The sequence below is a fragment of the Poecilia reticulata genome, chromosome 16 (genome assembly GCF_904066995.2).
Source record: "Poecilia reticulata chromosome 16, P_reticulata-male-v2, whole genome shotgun sequence".
NCBI lineage: Eukaryota > Metazoa > Chordata > Actinopteri > Cyprinodontiformes > Poeciliidae > Poecilia > Poecilia reticulata.
This window is the reverse complement of record NC_088845.1, coordinates 5,788,137-5,810,549: the sequence shown is the minus strand read 5'-3', so window position 1 is coordinate 5,810,549 and position 22,413 is coordinate 5,788,137. Positions and strand designations below refer to the sequence as shown.

Sequence of the window (22,413 nt, the reverse complement as noted above, 5' to 3'; positions counted from 1 at the left end):
CTATTTTGAATTTTCACAGACGATGTTCCTGCATTCAGTCTGACACACGGCTCAGTTTCAGCCCACTTCAAACTGAAGCCACATGTTTTAATCCAATCCAAGGGATTATTTGGTTTTCTGTCAAACTGCTCACATTTTGCTGCTCCTACACATTTTAAAATGTAACGTCAGGGATGTACAGATGAAGACTTTTTGTTTTTATTCAACACAGAGTGAAATGTTCTTATAATGGAAAATATTAATTTTTTCTGCATTCTGTTTGCTTTGATAGTAAACATGTCTACTTTGTTACTTTGGCTCACAAAAAGCTGCTTTTAATTAATCGTTAAATATTCCTAAATATGTAAAATGTAATCCAAAAGGTGACAAAACTTTTGTTTTTATGGATAAGTGTAAAATGTGCAAAATATACGCCTTTATTTTTATAAATTTTTAGGCAAACGTGCAAAATCCTTCCTAATTTTTGGGGATACAATAATTTCCACACCCATTCTTACAAAATGTGTCACTACTTTAAATTTAAATTGTTGTCGCTTTAGTTTGTTGCTGATCCAGTAAAATTTGAGTAGAAATTATGTAATTTTCATTATCCAGACTTCAACCTAAAACGAAGCTACATAAACTGGATTTTGAGTGAAAGAAATTGTCGCTTTAATTTAGACATCTGTTATTTTCCTGGCTGAAACCATGTGACATATAATATTTACATAAGTTTGTATCAGCAGGATTTAAAATGTGCATATTTTGACGCTTTATTACACCCACTCTCCTGTCCGTCCTGCTTTGCTGCTTCATGTCGTCCTTGTAGTTACACATGGAGAACCACGGAGTGGAGCGACTGCCGGGTCGACGTGCTGCTGAGCCAACAGGACCGACGGCGCACCAACATGACCGGGCTCTGCGGCGGAGGCCTGCAGACGAGGGAAGTTTATTGTGTCCAGGCGAACGCAGAGCTTCTGAAATACCTGAACAACCTCAAAGAAAAAGACAAAGGTAAAGCTGAGGCCGTTTCAATCCTTCAGTTTATTTGTGTTGACCTCTTGCAGCGTGACGTCATGCGTCCAACATCCTGCCGCCGTTTCCCCGCTGGAGGGCAAAAAGCTGCTTCCTGACTAGCATCGGCTTTAGCTGCTAAGTTCTCAAAATCTTAATTGTCCGCCTGATATATAACAGAAAAAGTGACGCAGTGGTTTGCTAGTAGTTGTCAAGGTTACAATTGGATGACAAGGTCAGGAAAAAGTCTTAAGGACAAAAGTAGTAAGGAAGAAGGAAGCAGGTCAGTAATGCTAGCTTGACTATGACAAACTTAGCATGTAGTTGTGCTGTGGAATTTGGTTCAGTTACAAAATAAAAGAAAGGCGACATAAACGCCAACTCAGCCAGATCATCAGTAGAGCAGATGTTTAATCCGCTGTGTTAGATTAGCTGATAGCAGCGGCAGCTAATCCACCTCAGCGATCAATTATCAATAATCACAAAATAAACATCAAGCCTAAAAACGTGAAACGGTAACAAACTGAATGTTCTTTTCTTTGTGTGGGAACTGTTTGAGGATTCACTGATGAACCCTGAAACATATGATTGGCGTTCTTGTCAGTTGCTATGGCAACGCGTCTGCATGTAGCGTAGCCGACGCAGAGAGCGAGAGAAAAGAAGGTTTGTTTTTGAGTTGTTGTTCCAACAGTTTTTCTGCTTTATTTTCCCGTTTGCTGGGGAACGCAGCACCAAATCAATACTTCCTACGTCTCCAGGCTTCATCTGGTGACGGGAATCGTTCTACCAGCGCAGCAACGCGGCTTCGGATAGGGCGTAAAAGAATCCTTTTCCGGTCCTGCAGCGTCGAGCGCATGCACAAAACCTCCAGATTTAAACAATAACATGCAAAGGAGTCTCCAGCAAACTGATTTAAATGATAAAAACACAAAAATAAAAAGTAATAAACAAACAACATACAATTGAGAAACCAGTAACTAACTTTACAATTTGACGAGTGTCATCCTCAAAAATCACCAAATCTAATTTTTTTTTAATTTACAGTTGAAATAAAATAAAATGGGGTTGCACAGTGGCGCAGTTGGTAGAGCTGTTGCCTTGCAGCAAGAAGGCTCTGGGTTCGATTCCCGGCCCCGGTCTTTCTGCATGGAGTTTGCATGTTCTCCCTGTGCATGCGTGGGTTTTCTCCGGGTACTCTGGTTTCCTCCCACAGTCCAAAAACATGACTGTTGGGTATATTGGCCACTCAAATTTGCCCCTAGGTGTGAGTGTGTGTGTGGATGGTTGTGTGTCTCTGTGTTGCCCTGCGACAGACTGGCGACCTGTCCAGGGTGACCCCGCCTCTCGCCCAGAACGTTAGCTGGAGATAGACACCAGCAACCCTCCCAACCCCACTGAGGGACAAGGGTGTTAGAAAATGGATGGATGGATAAAATGATCCACAATTTACGCCCTCACAAGTTTGTAAATAGTAAATTTTGGTGATTTAAATTTTTGTGTGGATGAAATATATTTGTTTTCCCAAATGGCTGCAAATGTTGCGTAAATTGATGTAATCTAATATAACCGAATGGAGCCAAAAGTTGTAGTGTTGCTTTAAATAATATTACAATAAGAATAGGTACAACATTATCATCAAAATATGACAAAAGTGTAATTTGTTAAAAATACTACTAACTAACTGATTGTAGTGGATTATTTGTGTTTTTAGAAACAATGTAATCGGAGAGTTTTGTATAGTTTCAGATGTTTTAAATGATAAAACTCAAAACCAGAGTAAAAACAAACAACTTATTTTTATAATTAAGTAAATAAACTCACTTCCTCACAACATAAAGCCAAAACCCTCAAAAAAAGATAAAATTGGAGACAAAAACAAACATAACAGTTTACTGTTGTAACCACCTCTGAATGTTAAACTAAAATGCAACAGCTTCATTTCTGTCCTAATTCAGAGCATCACTAAATCCAGCGTTAAGATTTTCCAGTGTATTGACAAATGCTGATTAAGAAAGTTAAATAAATTTTATAGCTGCCTTTTTATTAAACGATCTCAGGGACAAATTTCGCTCCGCAGCCTGAATGCACAACACACAACGCACCAAGCATCCAGGCTGTTGTTTTTACCAGCAGAGTGAATACTGAGAGCTATTTAAATTAGCTTTGATATATATTATCTGAAACTCAGAGTGCAGAATGTATGATTAGGGCCCATATTTTGAAGGTTGTCTCAATTAATCTTCTATATCGACTCCATGGAGAAAATAAAGATGCTCATCAAACAGCCTGAGGCAAAAAGCCTGAAGGCATCATTTTGGCCACCAGCTACTATAACAGCTTTCTAATCTGACAAGCTGGTCTCTGCTGGGGAAATAATCCCAGTTTATGACTACAAAACATCCACTGTGGTAGTAAAATTCTGTTGTAACGGTATTTTCATTTTAAACCAGTATTGCTAATGGTCAAAACCAGTAGTGGGCACCACTAACTAAAATGTTTATTGCGCTAACCCTAAAGCGCTAATCATAAACATTAGCTATGCTAACTCTAAATCACTATATCAATACAGTATTTAGCGGAAGCTAATGATAAAGCGCTAGCTTAAATTCAAATTGTATCTGCCTTTCAAATAGTACAATTTGACACAGATGCTGAACTTTATTGAACTGAAAGTCAACAAAACAACCAAATAAATTAGCACTTTAGAATTAATTCAGAAAAGCTAATTGTTTAGCTAGCTACCAAGCTAGCTAAACTGTGATATCTTATGATTGGTAATTAGAACTTGAGTCGACAAAAGTTTGTTGTTGGGTCAAACTTTGTCTAAATCAGAACAATCCTTCTGAGCAGATGATTTGTGGTTGTATGAAATATTTATTTCACAAAAAGAGAGACTGGTAGTTGATTAGTCAACCTCAGGACGATGAACCATTTTTAATGAAGGAAACAGATTAGTATATCCTCTTTTTTCCCTCTTTTAATCTATTTTGTAGTCCTGGTTTATGACGTCCTCTCTTTGATGCTCAAAATACTTCCTGTTTATTGTCTTAGTTTCCTCTTGTGTCTATATTTATAGTTCTAAACCATAAATATAGACACAGCAGTTTGTGTACAAAAGGAAAAGAGACACTCCATATATCTGCTGTATCTTTTTGTGTGAATGCTTATCGTACTATAAAAATAATTGATGACCCATGACCAGGAGAAAACATGAATACTCTATATTTACCATTTTTATTTATTATTTATATTTTTGCAGCTACATGTGTACATCTCTTTATGCAGAATCCTGCCTCTTTCTGCATGAATTACTTTTCATCTTCAATGTTGGCTGCAGCGTGGCATTAAAACACTTTTAAATATTAAGGGCACATCCTCTTTCTTGTTCTTTAGGGAGGATTTGTCTTCTAGATTCATTGAAATTCAGGTGGGATCAGTCTGCAGCACCCTGAGAAAAAATGGCCTCAGATCTTCATTATTATACTAAAAGCAGCAGTAAATTTTGGGTCCCGACAGCAGCAGCGGTCCTGTGCAGAATATGTTATAGGATATACCTCACATGTTTTAGCACCTTGTGCCCTGCAGGGTTCATAATCAGAGCCGCAATTTGAATAGCACATCTGAAAAGATGTGATGCTTTACAAATGGAGCAACAAGATGTGAGCCGAGAAGCTCAAAGCACCTACAGAAAAGGTTTCAACTGATATTGAAAATGTCCATTATGACAGGCCATTTTGGTAAATAAAACCTATAAATTAGAACAAATATTTAATATTTTTTCTCTATAAAAGTGCCTCTAAAACAAGTTTCTTCCCATTAAAACTTCAGAAATGAAAGAAAAGTAGAACATAAAGCAGATATTAAAATCAATATTAAAAACATTGAAATTCAAAATTATGAAACATAGACGCATTGTTTTTATCAAAGCAAACTAAAAATAGAAATAACACTCTGGGGGTTGGGATCAATTTTTCTGAGTCTCCTTCTATGTAAGTACATATCTGACAGAATCAGTAAGTGATCACTGTTGCTAAAATAAACTAGACTCAACACTCTTGGCGACTTGGACAGAAAAACTTCCTGAATTATAAAATTTTAGCCCGTTTTATCAGTAATTCCTGTGTCTGCCCAGCTTTACACGGCGACCCGTTTACCCGCTGACGTCCTCTTGTTGGAAACAAAACGAGCCGTTTGCAGCCAGGACTTGTCTGCTTGTGTCCGGCTGCGACTCGTCCTGCAGAGTCCTTAAACGCCTCCATGTCTGACACTTGTCAAGCCAGCTTAGAGTCAAAGCTGCCCTCTTCAGAGCGTTTTAAAGACATTAGCTGAGGTTAATCCTGTGGCGGCTGATCGCCCTGATCACGTGAAGAGAGGCGCGACGTCCGCTTGCAACATGTGTCAGAAGATGTTCGTCTCACTCAACATGGAGGAGGAGGAGGACGTTTTAGTTCAATGTAAACGGACGGCTTTGCAAATTACGTAAGATGATATATCTGCAATTTTCATCTTTCAAGAAAATCTAACATAGTTATTATATAAAGAGAAAGTTTGTCTTTCAGTTCAGGCAGAGTTGGGTGGTAACTTTACTCAGTTACATTAGTAAACTTGGAAAAATGTAGTATAAATGGAGTACTTTTTACTTTTTACTTGAGTGATTTTATTATGAAGTATTTATACTCTTACTAGAGTAAAATTCATGCATTTTCTACCCACTGAATAAAAAAACATCACCCAGAAATTCACCAGACACAGACACACACCGGCAGTTTTGTTAAAGTTTCATACATTTTATATTGGAAAAAAAAAAAGAACTGGAAATAAATTTACTTTTATCTGATTTTGGTATTTTCTAAATTTGGTTTTTATGTGAATTATTTTCATTTCCATTTGGGCCTCAACTGCTTTAAGGAAACAAACAAACCAGTTGTGTTTTGTTAACAAGTCAAAGTTTTTTGGTGTCTGGAAAATGAGCCATTTCTAAAACCTCCCAACTGTTGAGTCATGCTCTGTGTTACCTAGCAACCAAAGTGGAGCTCTAGCACATTTGCTCAGCTGGTTTTATCATTGTATTCACTGTACAATGGCTGCTGGAAGAGACAGAGTGTTTTATTGTATACTTACCATCCAGAAACCACTTGCTGCAATCTTGTTGGTTGTGTAGGAGGCTCCACTTCTGCTTTTTAAAGATGTATGGTTGTGTATTTTCAAGTGTGAATTGAGTTTGAGGGCGTGGCCAGCAGCAGATGATTTGGATTTAAAGTCACAAGACGCCCAAAAGCTAAAAACTCGTTATCTGAGAATGATTTTTGTGCTAAAAACAAAATGTAATGAACATGTTTTGAATAGACCATAAATCTATCCTAACCCTTTAAGGAAGCACAATAGGTCAACCTTAAATGTTTTCTACAGTTAAAGAAAACATTTAAAGTTTCTTAAAATCTTAAATGTTTGAAGAAACAACCCAGTTAAAGCAGCTGGGGTGTACTTAATTTTTTCCTTTACTATTTAAACGCACAAAAATATATTTTTTTCTCAGTAAGTAAACCCCCTTTTCTGAAGAACATTTTGTAATTTTCTAAGCAGAAATATACTGAATTACTCAGTTAACTGGTTAAATTTAGGATCAGCAAACTGAAGCCGCATCAGACATTTAAATCCATGATGTCACATTATTTTTTTACAGCTCTGTTCCTTTTGATTCTTCTTTAAATGTTTCAGAAGAAGAAGTCTGGACCAGATGTTGACTCAGAAAAAGAAAGAACTGGAAGTCCATTTGCATTGCGTCTGCTTTGTTCATCAGACGTCAGATTGATTTGCAGTCGTTTACTTGCGAGTCCTAATTAAATAATAATGAGCCTCGTAGCTACGATGAAACCCACCGGCACAAGACGACAAAACACATTTCGTATCCAATAATGAAAAGAGATTGTTTTTTTTTTCATACGTTATTGACCACAAGGCTAACGCGAGTCCTCCTGTGTTGGTGATGTAAGAAGCCTTTTGAAACTGTGAAATACTTTTGCGTCGAATCACGCGGTGATGCAACGACTGGCTGCACCTAAAGCATGTGGCTGGTGAGTTTACATGGAGCGAGTTCTTATCTCCTTGGCGCAGGATTTCTCCGCCATCGGGGGGTAATCTCCCGGCGCACCTCTGAGACGGAGAGCCAGGGAAAGCTGCCGCTTCTCCTCTCGCTCATACATAAATGACACGATGTAAAAGGGAGGAAGATCGCCCCGGGCTGGGATTCTGAATCAGCTTACCGCCTCCTGAATCTTAACCCTAATCTTTGTGGTGAAGTAGCTTCGATCTGACCTCAGATCAGTCGGACGCGGCGTGTTTTTCATCCGGCGAAGGCTGAAGCCAGGAGGCTCAGTGACCTCAGGTGTGGATTTGATGGAACTGATGGATAAATAAAGCTTTCTTTTTTTATTGTGGCTGGTGGAAGTCATTTTTATTTTATGACACAGCGACTGTGAAGAGTTTGAGTAAAAATCTTTTTTGTTTTTATTAACTGTCCTGTAGCAGCCCCTCACACTGCAAAAACACAAAATGTTACCAAATATTTTTAAACTCATTTCTAGTGAAAATATCTTACTGCACTTGAAATAACTTAAAAGTAACTTTTCAACAAGATATAGTTTGTTGTAAGTCAGTAATTCCTTAATATTGATGAAGAAATACTTGGTCCATTAACAGATTATTTATCTCATAAGATGGGAAAAATATCTTATTCTAAGCAAATAATCTGACAAAGGACCAAGCATTTCTCCATCAATATTAAGAAATTACTGAGTTGAAACAAGCTCTTATATCTTGCCAAAAAGTTATAAGTTAATTTTATTTTATTTCAAGTGTAGTAAGGTACTTGCACTAGAAACTCGACCAAAAATACAATTGATCAACATTCAGCGCAGCCTTTACGGGTAATTTTTCAGCTTTTTTATTTTCTCTTTAATTCAGATCACCATGGATCACTGAAAAAACTAAATCATACAACCATTAAAGTACAAAACATGGGCTTGCAATAAAAACTACTAAACCAAACAAACCTCACTGCTTTCACAGAGGAATGCACTTTTACGCACTAAACATTTGAGTCCTGCTGACAATTTTCCAGCCATTCATTGGAACATCTGATTGCTGCCGATTTTTATAAGGCCTGCCCTTATTGGCTAAACATGTTTTTGGAAAAATGTGGGAATTCTGACACTTTTGGACGGTTAAGCGCTCCCTGGATAAATTTACCATAAAATAACTTGGTCATTTAAAATGATTAAAAACAACAACAAAAACAACAGTAGACTAGATTAACTATCGATTAGAGCTGAATAATAAATCAATAACAATATCTATTGTGATAGATATGTAATCAATATCAATAGATAATACATATGGTAGAATATTCAATAATTTCACTGAACTCCGATCCAGAACCGCACGGCATTCTGGGGGATTTAGGCAGAGGTTGGTGGAATCAACCGACTTCTTTGGTTACCTAGCAACAACCTGCTGAATAACTTGTGGTTGCCTAGTAACGACCTGCTAAGTAACTTGCGCAGCCGGCAGTTTAATGTATTTCGCCACTGTGTCTCATAACTGCTTAAAAATAAAAAAAACAATGGAGTGCAGTAGAAACTGGATTAAACAGAAAAGGTCACACCACCAGAGGGCAGTATTTCAGATATTTAAAACAAAACACTAAATAATTATTGATATCTACTGATATGAAATGCTTATGTTGTGATACGTTTTTACAGCCATTTTGTCCAGCCCTCCTAATATAATTATTGGATATTTATTATGACCCTTTTATTTTCTAATAGCACTGATATCATTGACTATGGATCAATGGCTTGTAGGTTGAGATTAAACCTAAATTAGGGTTTTTCCAACAAAGTTGTACCAGTTCAAGAGCAAAGGGTGTTTTTTTTTTTGTTAGAGCAGATTTTTAATTGGTTCTTTATAAACAGCTCTTACAAAAGCAGCAGCTGCTTTGTTTCTCTCTAGCATAAACTGGCTTAATGAGGCATAATCCCTGGCAGTTAAAAATGTCTTAATTTGTATCTGAGAATGTTAACGCTGACACTAAAAACAAAAGCCTGCGCTGCACTTAATCCTTTTTATTACTTCTGCTAATGTTTGCTGATTTTCACTTATTAGAATGTCAGAAATGAACAATGATCATCATCAACGTGAGTTTAGAGGTGGTTTGCAAACTAAAAGGAGCAGTTCTTCTTTTGCGTAGCTTCAAGCTAAAACAAATTCATCTTTAGGAGTTTAAGCTGAGAGATGATTGCAATAAATAACCATTCAGAAAAGCCAATATTTGGTTCAGGATATTTTAAAGTTAGATTTCTGCCATGCTAATTTGATTTGAACTTGGGCTCTGCAGTAGAAATGGAGACTTGAAAGTGTTTGTAAAATCTAGGTTGAAGTCTTCAGGTTTGTGTTGTGAACTGGGGTTTTTCCAAATAATCAAGATTTTATCTCAAATATACTCATTAGCATCACCTGTTTATATTAGCTCCAATTGTAGCATTTTTTCCAGGTTTAAACTGCAACATGGCGACGACGGCAACAAAAAATCCCATAAAATCATGTGAGAAATTAATGCTGAAGGATGCCAGGGGCTAGCTGTGCTAATGCTAAAAGCTAACGGTATAAAATGGCGTGTTTGAGAGCAGATCTATCACAGCTTAAAAATGAAGGCAACATTTATAATTTAGCTTCTAGAAACTAATCAGACAACTTCTGAATGATAGATATTAAAACAACCAAATTATTTCTTCTTTTATGTTTTGAGAAATGAAATCACTTTCCTCTTGATTGGTGAAAGGTAGAGAGAAATTCTTCTGTAAATGAGAGTGGGAAAAGTAGAGAGTTTAAAATCATTTTGAAGTTACAGAGTTGGGTTTGGGCGATGTGAGGATACTAAATATTCTGCAGTTTGAAAAATGTTTTGTTGATATGAGTGAGAATATTTAGATTGGTGCTAAATAAAGAGTTTGAAATATGCAAGAAAATAAATCCAAACTTGTTTTTCTTCTGAGTAAACAACATTTCCACTGTCCTTGCTGCTCAATTGAAAACAAGAATAAACGAAAATATGCAATTAATTAGGATGATTTACAAACACGTTGGAGCTTTTAGTTCAGGACAAAGTCGAACGTTTCCTGTAAATCCAGTTTAGGTCATAAATGCACGATGGTTGGGTGAAGCGGCTCAACATGCATGTTTCTGCTACCTGTTGGCAGCCAGCTCACCTGCAGCGTCTGCGTCAGAAGTTACTGTTGCTCTGTGGATGTTGCAGCCGAATCAAACCTGCCAGCGTTTCAGTGATGAAACTGCAGGAGGCCGGCGCAAACTCCACATCTGGTTCTGGTTCTTTAAGACAAGGAGGCGCCACAGAGCTGTCTCAAAGTGGAAGAAACGTTACAGATTCCTTATAAAATCTGAAAACATAAGGGACAAATGTGTCTGTGTGTAATTAGATGACTGCAAAAACATCTGTTAACTATAATTCAAGAAAATGGGCATCCAGTAAATACTTGATATTGTAATAATCATAATTTTTGACAAATTGCATCTAGACTTTTCTCTGAGGATACAAGACAAGTTGTTGAGCATCTTGAATTTTTTCCACACTGCAAAAACACCAAATCTTACCAAGTATTTCAGTTTCTGGTGCAAATATCTTATTTTTCCACCAATATTAGGGCATATTTACTTGAAACAAACTCCTATATCTGATCATTTACTTTTAAATTAGTGTTGTCTCAATTCAAGTTTACTAAGATATTTGCACTGTAAACAAAACTAAAAATACTTGGTAAAGATTTGGTGGTTTCGTAGTGCAAAACCACCTTTTAATTACTATGTAAGTAAAAGAATGAAGTCAAGTTTGTGTTCTTAAAAGTGAATAACATTTATTCTGTCCTGTAATGAAATAATATGCAAAACAAAACTTTTTGTTTCCTCAAGAAACTACCACTACTGACTTTTTTTCTACAATGTTCACATGGCCTCATTTGTGTGTGGTTCACATAAAATTAAATGCAAACAAAGGTTTTAATTTTAAAAGCATGAATTATACACATAAGGTGCATATTTATCGCTCAAAATGTGAACTATGATGAGGTGTCACTGGAAATAATCAAAATTTGTTCTCAGTTTATTCATGAGTGCAACGCTAAAGGAAAAAATATTTCTATAAAAATGTATAATTAACATTGTAAGACTGTAACTTGATGAGTTGCATTAACTATAGACTGAGTGGTTTAAATATGCCTCCTTTTGATGTTAATTTCATGTATACAAATAAGATTTGAGTAAAACCCGATGCCTGTGAAATTCATTCGGTCGACTTCTTGAAAGTCTTCAAACCAACGCATGCAGGCATGGCGTTACTAATTCATTTGGTGAAAACATTTTTTACAAAAACACCTTTTTTAGGGAAAACAGATCATCTCTGCATGTTGACCTGCAAACTGTAAGCTAACAAACAAACACACACATCACTTCTGACAGGGGGGGAAAAAAACAACATATTGCTTCTCTTCTGTGTCCAAGCAATGAAACGACTCCATACACACAGGCAGTCCAACATGCATTTCTCTGCTGCTTGTTGACGTTTACCATATGCTGCTGGATCCATCCGGCTACCTACAGCAGCTGCTTAAAAACGGGCTGTAAATATTGCTTTTTGAACATAAACGTCACGCTGAAATCTGACTGCTTTTCAGTGATAAAGTGATGAAACTGCAGGAAGCTGGACATCTGGTTATGGTTCTCTGAGGAGCTGTGTTTCCATTAACTTTCAAATTGCACAAATTAGGATTATAAAGGTAAATTTGCCTAATTGAAAGGTCAAATTAAAAAAACAAACATTTTTTGATAAAAAGATTTTGCGATAGGACTGGGAGGTTTTTCAGCTGTATTTAAATTAATGTAACACAATGGAAACAGTTTTTTTGCATCACGAGTGACCGACAGACAACCAGATGTTACTGCTGGCGAAAACGTTGAAGACGATGACAGGAAGTGGTGGGAGGATGATGGCGCTGCATGTTTTTTAATGGTTTATTGCTTGAACAAACATTTTCCTGTGTGATTTTATTTGTTTATTATTTAATGGAAACGCCACAATTGAGAAATTGTGCTTTTCAACATTAGCGAAACATCAATAAAGTTTTACTCACATTTGTCATGGAAACACAGATAGTGTTTTTCCATTCCATTTTCAGCAGGTGCGGTTTGCTTTCATACTGCTTTGTGTCAAATGATACAAATCAACTGAAAAACCTGTTCCCCTCCTCGCCTGTGGTGGCGTTGCACCAAGAACTACTGAAGGAAACAACAAAAAAACCTCTGAAGAAGACAACGGCAGCTTCCTTCTTTACAAAACGTAAACAAAAATGTAATAGCGTCAGCAATTAATCACTTAATCACATGATATTATTTAATTTTAATTTTATTTATTATTTTTGGTCATATTTTATTTTGGATATTTAAAATAAAGTTTATTGATCTTTAAAGGACGAACTTGAATTATTATTCCATTATCAGTATATTACTTGAAATTTATCTAAAAAAAACAATATTGTAGTTTATTGCAATATTTACTGGGACAGTTTATCATCCAGCAGAATCTTTTATCATGACAAGTGGTTGTAGGATTTCTCTTGTTTTTGGTAAAAGACCACGATTCATGTCACTTGTTAGCGCTAGACTAACTCATTTGTTTTGGTTTTATTTACCCAGAATTCCCTGCGCTATAGTCCACATCCTGCTTTTAGAGCGGTCTCTGGTCCGCTTGGAGTTCACATCAGAATCACCAAAGTTAATTTTAATCGAACTGAGATGTAGTTCAGTTTTGGTTTCACATTCACACCACCCTAAACAAACTGGACTTTCTAAACGAACTAGAGTCCGATTAAAATGGACCGAACAGGACTGATGTGAATTCACCCTAAAAAGCTAATTCTTTCCAGTCTTTTGTGGGATTTGTTTCTGCTGGTCAGGTAGGTGTATGTTTTTGTAAGTCCTTGTCTTCCCTTCTCCCCTTCCGTAAAAACAAAAGAATCTGATTATTTTTAATCCATGACCTGAGGTCTGAATTGTCAGCGTGAAAACAAATGAACTCCAAACAGCAATTACCTTCCTCTAAAGAGAACATTCGATCTGTGTTTAATAGTAAACACATTGAGGTCGCGAGGCCCGGCTCTCTGCCTGTCTCTCCCCCTCTCTGCTTGCATGTCTGACAGAGTCTCCGTCTCCCTGCTGTGTGCGTAGCTAATAGAGCTATTTCCCCTGTAATTACAGCGGGTCAGACCCAAAGACAGCAGAAGCCTAGTGTCCCCCCTCTCCTCTCCATCACCTTCCAGATTACAGGTAGGTGATTTTAGCCATGCTGAATATTAAGCCTGACCCGTCATCGTCACTCCCAGACCCAGTTTCCTGCTTCGATCGTCTCCTTTTTATCCTTTCTTCTCTCTTGGCTGCAGTTTTTCCCTCCTTTTCTCCTTGAGTTTCCTCTTGGCCTCCTCTCTTCTCACCACGGGTCACCCACCACTTCTAATTCTCCTACATTTTGCTCTGTTTTGTTTCTCACTTTTCCTCTTAACCGTCTCCCCTATTTAATAAATAATGAAGCAAACTAGGACTGTTGCGATTAATCGTGATTAATCATATTAATCATGATTAATTGATTATTGTAATATTTGTCAACTAATTTAGTAATCGATTAATCGTTCACTGGAGTATATAAACTCTAAAGATTCAAACGTGCCATTTACTGGAAGGACAACACCCTAATCGGATTGATCTGATTACTCGGATTAATCATGATTAGTCAGTTATAGTAACATTTGTTAACTAATGTCTTCATCGATTAATCGTTTACTGGAGTATACAGGCTATGAAGACTCTAAAACATGACATTTACTGAGAGAACAACACCCTAATCTGATTCAGATATAAGTTTAAAAAATGTATCTTAATTCAAAAGAATGTCCAAAGTAGCGAAGCTGAAGTTTAACTTATTGAGAAAATGCTAATGCTAATCCCATGCTAACTGCAGCAGGATATCGTCTTATGAGACAGACTTCATTTTAACAAGAAATTACTTCATGTTTTATTACTTAGTAGATCTGGTGCCACGAGATTTTATTACACAACTGTGTAAAATTTAGTCAGGTGAGACAAAATACCTGCACAGGTTGGAATAAAACAGCTCTGGATTGATTAAAATGTTGAGCCAAGTCGGTTTAATGGCTTTGATACAGTAACAAGGAAACCATAGATTTGTAACGTTCAGACCTGAGGACCCGAAATTTCAGTCAGACACAGAGTAAAAATCAATAAGGTCTTTATTGAGAACCGGGTATAGGAACGGGGAACCACGAGCCAGGAGCAGGAACCTCTGAGGACAGAGAATCAGGTTAGAGGGTTGTAGGTAGGAGGGGAAGGCCAAAAGTCTGTAAGGGAAAAGATCACTAACCTTCCTGGGGTTGTGGGGGATGAGGGATCCAGGTAGCACAGTGGAAAAGACAAGTGGCACAGGACTGGGAGGCACAGGGTTTAGGACAGACAGGACCAGACAAACGTATCTGAGGGTTGGGCGAAGAGCAGTGGTCAGGTCACGGAAAAAAGGTCCAGTACTAGCAGGCAATCTCAGGCAGACAAATCCAAGGGCGAGGCAGGAGGCAGAGGTCAAAAGGCAGAAACAGGGTCGAGACCAGAAAACAGAAGCCAGTGAAGAATCCGACGTGGGCAAGGCAAGGCAGGGAAATCCAAGGGTCAAAAATGTGTTCGTGATCGTGGTCAGGTCAGGAAGAACGCTGGATATCTACTCACTCGATGGCTTTCAAAAATCTGGCACCGTCTGCCTGCCTGAGAGCTGAATATAACTGCTGGAGAACAGGTGGAAGACATGAGCCTGATTGTGCTCCAGCGCAGCAGCATGCAGGTGAACCAGATGAGCTTGATGAGGAGTACAGAGGAGAGAAACATAGCAGGCAGACGGGCCAGAAACATGACAGTACCCCCCTCCTAAGGTCCGGCTCCTGACGGACCCTTAGGCTCATCAGGATGGAGGCGGTGAAAGTCCCTCAGGAGAGTCTTGTCGATGACGAAGCGACCAGGAATCCAGGACCGTTCCTCTGGTCCATATCCCTCCCAGTCAACCAGGTAATGGAGGCCACGTCCCCTTCTCCTGGACCGGAGGATGCGCCGCACGGTGTAGATGGGGTCCCCATCCAGGAACCGGGTGGGCGGGAGGGGTCTGGAAGCAGGCTCAAGGCGAGGTGAGGTGTAGGGTTTGACCCGCGACACATGGAATGTGGGATGAACCCTCATAGAACGGGGCAGCTGTAGGCGGACTGCTGCTGGGTTCACAACCTTGGAGATGGGGAAAGGACCAATGAAACGGGGTGCCAACTTCCGACTCTCCACCCGTAGGGGAGATCCTTGGATGACAGCCAGACCTTCTGGCCAACACTGTAGGTGGGTGCCGGGACACGGTGCCGATTGGCAGATCTGGACTGCACCTCGGACATCTTGACCAGGGTCCTCCTGGCTCTCCTCCAGATCCGTTGGCACCGCATAGCTGCAGCGTGAGCGGAGGGGACCTTGGCCTCCCTCTCTTGAATAGAGAAGATGGGTGGCTGGAACCCATGGACAATGTAAAAGGGCGAGAGACCGGTGGAGCTAGACGGAAGGGAATTCAAGGCGTGTTCCACCCAGGGTAAGTTGAGTGACCATCTGGTAGGGTCAGAGTCACAAAGGATACGAAGCCTGGTCTCAACCTCCTGGTTAGCCCTCTCGGTCTGTCCATCCGTTTGGGGATGGAAACCAGATGATAAACTGACAGATATGCCAAGCATGGCGCAGAACTCCTTCCAGAACCGAGAGACGAATTGGGGTCCTCTGTCCGAGACAATGTCAGTGGGGAGTCCATGGAGGCGGAAAACCTCCCGAGCCATAATCTCCCCCATCTCCTTAGCGGAGGGGAGTTTCTTGAGGGGAACCAGATGGACCATCTTAGAGAACCTGTCAACGATAGTTAACAGGACAATGAAACCGTCGGAACTGGGCAAACCTGTGACGAAGTCCATGGCGATGTGTGACCAAGGGCGTGATGGGATGGGAAGGGGCCGCAACAACCCCGAGGGTGGGCGACGAGACGACTTGGCTTGGCAGCATTGATGACAGGCTGTAATGAACTCCTTGACGTCCTTGGTCATGGAGCCCCACCAGAATTGAGACCGGACAGTTTGCAAGGTCTTGCTGATGCCTGGATGACAGAATAGGCGGGACTTATGGCAGAAACCGAGTACCTTGGGGACCAGATGTTCCGGAACAAACAGCCTGTCGGAGGGGCACGAGGTTGGAACCAGAAGATCACGGGTGGCGTCCCTAACCTCCTCCTCCAGCCCGGTCACAGACAGCCTCACCGAGTCTGGGAGGATAAACTCCTCTGCACCCGTGGCCCCAACTCAGAAGATTCGTGAATTCTTGACAAGGCATCCGGCTTAATGTTCTTGGTCCCAGGTCTGTAAGAGAGAGTAAAATTAAACCGTCCAAAAAACAGGGCCCACCTTGCTTGTCTGGGGTTGAGTCGTTTGGCCGCTCTCAGGTACTCCAGGTTCTTGTGGTCGGTCCATACTAAGAATGGTTCCTTGGCCCCCTCCAGCCAGTGTCTCCATTCCTCCAGTGCCAGCTTGACGGCCAAAAGTTCCCTGTCCCCTACATCATAATTGCGTTCAGCGCTGGCTAGGACCTGGAAAAGAAGGCACAAGGATGAATACGGCCGTCAGCGGTTCTCTGACTTAGGACAGCTCCAACCCCAGTGCTGGAGGCGTCGACCTCCACAATAAATTGTCTCGCCGGGTCAGGGACCGGAGAACCGGAGCAGAGGTGAACAGAGACTTGAGTCTGGAGAAAGCCTCCTCTGCCTGCTTGCTCCACATGAACTGGACCTTGGATGAGGTAATGGCATGAAGAGGAGATGCTACTTGGCTATAATTACGGATGAAACGACGGTAAAAGTTTGCAAATCCAAGAAATCTCTGTAACTGTTTGCGGTCAGTGGGAGTGGGCCATTCGGAGACTGCTGAGATCTTAGAGGGATCCATGATCACCTTGTTGGGAGAAATTATGTAGCCAAGAAAAGATGTGGTGGAGGTGTGAACTCACATTTCTCTGCCTTTACAAAAATGATTCTGGAGAAGGCGAAGAAGAACCGACCGAACATGGTACTTGTGGGAATCCAGATCCTGAGAGTAGATAAGAATGTCATCAAGGTAAACAAATACAAAGTGCCCAACCATGTCCCTCAAGACGTCATTGACCAGAGCTTGGAAGACTGCTGGTGCATTGGATAGCCCAAAGGGCATGACCAGGTACTCGTAATGACCAGGGGAGTGTTGACGCGGTCTTCCACTCATCTCCCTCCCTGATGCGAACAGATGGTATGCGTTGCGCAGGTCTATTTAGTGAAAAACTTGGCCCCTTGGATCTGGTCAAAGGCAGAATTCATTGAGGGGAAGGGGATACGATTCTTAACGGTTAATGCCATTAAGACCCCTGTAATCTATACAAGGCCTTAGAGAACCATCCTTCTTGCCAACAAAAAAAAACCCGCACCAGCAGGAGAAGAGGACGGGCGAATGATACCTGCCTTGAGAGATCCTGTACTACCTCCTCATGGCTTGGTTCTCGGAGCAGACAGTGAATACAAACGCCCCTTGGGGGTGATGTCCTGGAAGGAGGTCAATGGCACAATCATAGGCCTATGGGGGGGGAGGGCTGTTGCCCGGGACTTGTTGAACACCTCCTTCAGATCGTGGTAATCAGGTGGCACTTTGGATAAGTCCGGGTAAGTTTCTTCAATGACATTGTCTGGAGGGAAGGGGTACAGGCAGAGAGCAAACAGGTAGCAGGCAAGACCTTGACCAGCCCAAATTTCCTTGGCCTGCCAGTCAATGTGAGGGTTATGCTTGTTAAGCCATGGGCCCCAAAATGATGGGCAACTGTGGTGAGTGAATAATAACAAAAGTGATCTCCTCCTGATGATTACCACAAGCGTCAGGCTGACCTTTTCTGTGATGAGGTTTGACCGGCTAATATGATGTCCATCCAAAGCTAGAACATTATGGACTGATGAAGTGTGGAGGAGCTTGATGTTGAGGCCCCTGGCATAAGATTCATCCATGAACTCTGTATCAGCTCCGGAGTCAATGAAGACTGATACCTGGTGGGAAATGGAGGAGACCACAAGGTTAGCAGAGAAAGAAAATGAGGAGATGGACAACATGTTATGGCTCAGTAGAACTCCCCTATCTCTACTGAGCCTGCCCTTTTAATGGACACTTGGCCGCCATGTGACCCTTGCCTCCACAATAGAAACATAAATTCAACTGCCTCCTGCGATAACGTTCCTCCATGGAGATCCTTGTTCTCCCCAACTGCATCGGCTCAGGATCTGGTGACTCTACTGAGGGGAAGGAGAAACTTGTGGCTTTGGACCGAGAACCTGAGTGACCAAATGGGTCGATGAAACCTCGTTGTGATGTCTCTCCCTTCTCCTTTCAGCGAGGCGAAGGTCTATCCTGGTTGCCAGATCCTCAAGGTCCTTGAGGGACTTAGGGTAATCTCGAGTGGCCAATTCATCCTTAATTTTCATTAAGACCTTGCATGAACACATCCATTAATGCCTCTTGGTTCCAGCTACTGTCTGCAGATAACAGGTGAAAGTCAATGATGTAAGAGGCTACACTCTTACCCCCCTGTTTCAAGGATAGTAGCCCCCTAGCTGCCTCCCTCTCAGGGAGGATGGGGTCGAAAACCTGATCAGTTCCTTAGAGAATGTAGAATAGGTCAAACAGGAATCTGATTCATTCTGCCATTCTGCTGTCCCCCACTGTTTAGCCTTACCGGACAGAAGTGAGATAACAAATGCCACTTTGGAGCGTTCAGTAGGGAAAGAGGAGGGCTGCAACTCAAAGTGTATCTCACACTGAGTGAGGAAGCACGGCACTGGTCAGAGTCTCCTTTAAATAGCTCGGGAGGGGTCAGACGAGGCTCCTTGACCACAGCGGGCTGAACTGCAGGGCTGGTTGGGAGGTGTCTGTGGTTGTGCCTGGTCAGGAGGAGAAGACATGTTACGAAGCGTGGAAATGATTTCATTCATACCGGTATTAAGGCGACTGATGGCACTCTCAACATTGCTGCGCCAATCTTGTGCCGACGAAGGGTCCATGTTTGGCCAGATTTTTCTGTAACGTTCAGACCTGAGGACCCGAAATTTCAGTCAGACACAGAGTAAAAATCAATAAGGTCTTTATTGAGAACCGGGTATAGGAACGGGGAACCACGAGCCAGGAGCAGGAACCTCTGAGGACAGAGAATCAGGTTAGAGGGTTGTAGGTAGGAGGGGAAGGCCAAAAGTCTGTAAGGGAAAAGATCACTAACCTTCCTGGGGTTGTGGGGATGAGGGATCCAGGTAGCACAGTGGAAAAGACAAGTGGCACAGGACTGGGAGGCACAGGGTTTAGGACAGACAGGACCAGACAAACGTATCTGAGGGTTGGCGAAGAGCAGTGGTCAGGTCACGGAAAAAAGGTCCAGTACTAGCAGGCAATCTCAGGCAGACAAATCCAAGGGCGAGGCAGGAGGCAGAGGTCAAAAGGCAGAAACAGGGTCGAGACCAGAAAACAGAAGCCAGTGAAGAATCCGACGTGGGCAAGGCAAGGCAGGGAAATCCAAGGGTCAAAACTGTGTTCGTGATCGTGGTCAGGTCAGGAAGAACGCTGGATATCTACTCACTCGATGGCTTTCAAAAATCTGGCACCGTCTGCCTGCCTGAGAGCTGAATATAACTGCTGGAGAACAGGTGGAAGACATGAGCCTGATTGTGCTCCAGCGCAGCAGCATGCAGGTGAACCAGATGAGCTTGATGAGGAGTACAGAGGAGAGAAACATAGCAGGCAGACGGGCCAGAAACATGACAAGATTGGGTGGAAGAAACAACCAACTAAGAGTATCTTTTTTTTTATTTACTTGCATTGATGGGAAAAAGTCTTTACTTTTTTGTTTTTCATTTTTCTTCCCACTAAAGGTCGGATAATTTGTCACCGAATTTAATCCTCTTCCTCTTCTGTTATCATCCTCTCCTCTTCTAAGCTTTTCCTTTTTCTACTGCTCTCGTTTCCTTGTTTCCTCTCTGCCCTTGTAATCTTTCCACTCTCCGATATTCTCCACTTCGGTTGTCTTCTTGTGTTTTTACCACGACTTCTTCCTATTTGATGCCTTTTCTTTCCGCTGTTTGAACACAGCATCGTTTCGCAAACAGAAAGAAAACTATTGATTTCAGCAGTGATTCAGAAGCGCTCAGTGTAGCTGCCATTCTTTTCAAATTCCAATAACTGTGAAACATTTTAATTTCAGGAGAGTTACAACCTCAAACTGGAGTTTTTCACTCAATCTGAGCGCTGAATTTTGTTACAAAAAGTTCTTCATTGTGTTTAAAATGGAGGAGTTGGAGCTTCAGAGGGACTGAAGAAGGAAAGACTTTGTTCGCACACAAACAGAATATAGATGCAAAGTGTTGGTGAGCCGTTTTCTACCTCTGCAGAATGCAAGCCACAGATGCAGGAGGGATTCCTGTGCAGTGCTGTCAGTTTTATCTCGCAGGAGAGTGAACTACAAATGGACTTACAGACAAGCAGAGAACAGGGATGTTTCATTTCTTCACTTCAACGCTAGTATTACTTTGGTCTTCTGTTTAATATTCACCATTGTAAAGATCGAAGTGAGTGATTCCCCAGTAATGCATGGATTAACAGAGGATCAACAAAGTTAGTATGTGACTTTCAGCATGTTCTTACTGGGAATTAGACATTTTGCATTTCAAAAGCCCCTCGTCTCTCCACAGTTCTCAGGGAACGATGGTTCAGACTTTAAGCTCTTAGATGTCTTGTTGAAACAGCTGGCGATGCTTTTACTGTACGACTACCTGAATAAGGAGCGTACGGTGTCCCGTAGAGGACATGGGGGATTTTTTCTTTTGCATTACCAAACGTATTGCGTTCCCTCACAATAATGTACTGGTCAGTTCATGCGACATAATCGAGTCTTCCTGTTATACAGGGATTATCAGTCGACGTCACGTTGCGTCAGCAGCCACTCTACTGCACATGTTGCCTTCAAAACACAACTAAAAGTACATTATTCTAACTACTAGAACTATTTACAATTAGGCTACTAACATCATTTAGAACTCGCAACCCCTCTAATTGTGAACAAACTAAGAAATAATTTTATTTGTCCTTTGCACGCTAAATATTACTTCTTTTTTTTTTTTACGTGAACAAAATTGCTAGCAAGTTAATATCTGACGTTTGGGGCCATTTTCTCTCGTCATTCATCAATTCACCTGGTTTTAATGCTTACGGGTCTTAAACACGCATCTCATTGATTCAGTAACATAACTTATTTTATCATGATGTGATAAACAGTCGCAGTCCACCGACCGACAGTATGCTAACTAATGTTAAAACAGCAAGATTAATAGATTAAACCAGCAGGTCTTTGTGTAGTCAAGTTAAATATAAGGTTTTTGTAAGGTTTCTTCATCTATGTTAGTGTCTCGTTTGTGAGATATTTCAAGTTTTATATCAGTTTCTTAAGAATAGAAATGCACCACAAAGCTATGTGCAAAAAGCAAAACAGGTCAATCATGGCATTTCTGTCTCTTCCAAGACATAAACAGAAACCAAATAAAAAAATCCAGACTATTTGGAGTATTTTTATTTACTTATTTTCACAGGGTAATAAAGTAATCTGACAGTTTTGATTGTGTCTTTTTCCTGTTGGTAATCTGATTAAGAAAGTTTTCATATCCAGTCCCATCTCAGCCTTACACAAACATGAACATGCAGTAATAGAGTGATTTTCAATCTGGTTTTTTGCACCAAAGCGTTAAGAATGTAGAAACTTGTGTCTTTAAAGATATTTGCCATTTTAAATTGCCATTTGTGACTGTATATAAAATAAACCAGCGTGTGTTTTGCTTATTTATTGCAAGGGAACGAAAAAGAAAAAATTCCCCCCATGTCTCCAAAGGGCTCCATAAATAAAGATATTTAAACTTTTATTTTTTTGTATATTCACACAGCGTCTGATGCCTTCAGACATCGGCTTTATGTGAGTTGGATTCACTTTTAGTGTTCTGGTTTACAGAACAGATGGTGTCAATTCAGGCTGTTTTGTTTTCCTCTGAGGCTTGTAATTAAAATAAAACACGTCTTTTCACGGTAGCAGGTGCTGATGAGGACCTGAGATGTCACGAGTTGATTACAGGCACTTATTTCAAAGCTGCTGTGATTATTTCAGAGAAAATGACAGGGTGTTTATAAA

At 40.8% G+C, this 22,413-nt stretch overlaps 1 protein-coding gene across 1 annotated transcript in view; it reads left to right on the top strand.

Moving 5' to 3' along the window:
• thsd7ab (thrombospondin, type I, domain containing 7Ab) overlaps positions 1–22,413 on the top strand; it is a 226,273-nt gene that overhangs the window by 107,421 nt on the left and 96,439 nt on the right. Inside the window, exons 4-5 of the mRNA XM_081597176.1 lie at positions 809–993; positions 13,318–13,386. Of these exons, the coding sequence (XP_081453302.1) occupies positions 809–993; positions 13,318–13,386 (254 nt within the window). The remainder of the gene's footprint in view (positions 1–808; positions 994–13,317; positions 13,387–22,413) is intronic.